The 1,625-nt window shown below is 48.7% G+C and overlaps 1 protein-coding gene across 1 annotated transcript in view; it reads right to left on the bottom strand.

Annotated features, from left to right (window-relative positions):
• Positions 1-1,395, bottom strand: part of GTF2IRD1 (GTF2I repeat domain containing 1) — a 45,348-nt gene extending 43,953 nt beyond the window's left edge. Inside the window, exon 1 of the mRNA XM_010139246.1 lies at positions 1,273-1,395. Within this exon, the coding sequence (XP_010137548.1) occupies positions 1,273-1,395 (123 nt within the window). The remainder of the gene's footprint in view (positions 1-1,272) is intronic.
• Between the last annotated feature and the right edge of the window lie 230 nt (positions 1,396-1,625).

The raw sequence follows: 1,625 nt of genomic DNA on the forward strand, positions 1-1,625 counted from the left end.
GGTGCTGGCAGCCAGGGAGGGAGCAGGACCGACTCCCCCAGCTACCTTCAGCTCTCTGCACACGTTTACAGCCAGCTTGATTTGTGTGGGCTTAAACCAGTCCCTATACTGGGTTATTTTACCTCCTGCTCGCTTTCTTCAAGAAGGAGGTATTGAATCACATCCCCCAAAATAGATATTTTTAAGAAACCTCCTTTCAAAAACCCAGCAGCAAACAGAAATATTTTGCTCTAAAAACCCAACACTCAAAAAATAAATACAAAATCTCAGGGATGCGAGATTTGGAGCCAGTCTAAATCCAAACCCTCAACCCGCCTGGGAACATGCGGGTGGCCCCGCAGTTTATTTATCGCATACACAGGCAGCCAGGCTTCAGTGGGTGCAGAGCCTGGCACTGGAAGTGCTGGGATAAAGGCTGGATTTCAGGAGCAGCCCGGCCCCTTGGCCCTGGTGGAAGCACCTAACGAGGACTGCAGAATAATGTATATTCATTAGGAAGCCAAACTACGGTAACACGATTTGCTGTATGGGATGGCACGTGTATAAATCATCAAAGCAGCCCAGGGTGCGTCAGCTCTGGGAAACCTGCTCCTTAGTGGAGCAGTGATGGTCAAAGAGAAGGAAATGAGTATTAGTGAAAAAAAACCCCTACCTGCACAGGGAAGATGATGCTTCCAAGACAAATACATTAAACACGACTTGGCTTTAAGAAGGGAGGGCTATTTAGCGTGTCGCATTGCATTAGATATTTGTTACTACACACTCACTTTCCCTTCCTGATCACATTCACAGTTAAAAATGAGATTAGCTCTGGTCCACGAGACTTAATCCAGACAGTTATCTTGTTTATGTAAGCATGGCTGACTTAGGCAAGGTTTCCATCGGGAATTCTACGTCAAAAGATATGAAAGTTATTTTCTTTGTTCTCGGAGATAAAAGCCATTGTTCTCCTGTTGTGTAAAAGCTCACGGTAACGTTGGTAAAACATCAAGGAAAAAAAACCCCAACCACCCCACATTCAGTTGATACCAACATAAATATTAATGGGAAAACAATACACATCTGAGATTAACTTGGGCTGACTTTATGATCCTTACGGCTGTCAGGGCTGGAGAGGATTTTTATTTCCCAGCTCTGGCAGCTCCTTGGGCTTTCCAGCAGCGGAGGGGAGCGGGATGAGCTCGACAGCCCTCCCTGCTTCAGCCCTGCTCCCAGCCAACGCCGGTAAGAGGAAGCAAAAGGAGGGGGACAGGGGTGCCACCGGCCTCTTACCATGGAGTCTAAGGCAGACACTAAGCTGGTGATGATTTCGTCTTTCTGGGGAAAAAACATATTCCACTGGCCAGCTCTGGAGGTGCTGAGTGTCACGTCTAAAGGCTTCCCTGCCAGGGCCATATTCACCTGAAGACAGAAAAAATTAAAAGAGATATGCATCACTGTTATTAACAGAGAGCTGGCGCTGAGCATCCCCAGTGCAGCCCCAGCCCCAGCCCCAGCATGGGCCACGGGCTACGGTGCGACGCCGGCATGGATACACAGGGGAAACTGAGGCATTGAGAGAAGCCGGGGCCAGCCTGAGTCCCATGTTCCCCTCACCTCCTCTGCTACGGGCAGATGATTGTGGA

The sequence above is a fragment of the Buceros rhinoceros genome, unplaced genomic scaffold (genome assembly GCF_000710305.1).
Source record: "Buceros rhinoceros silvestris isolate BGI_N320 unplaced genomic scaffold, ASM71030v1 scaffold4347, whole genome shotgun sequence".
Classification (NCBI taxonomy): domain Eukaryota; kingdom Metazoa; phylum Chordata; class Aves; order Bucerotiformes; family Bucerotidae; genus Buceros; species Buceros rhinoceros.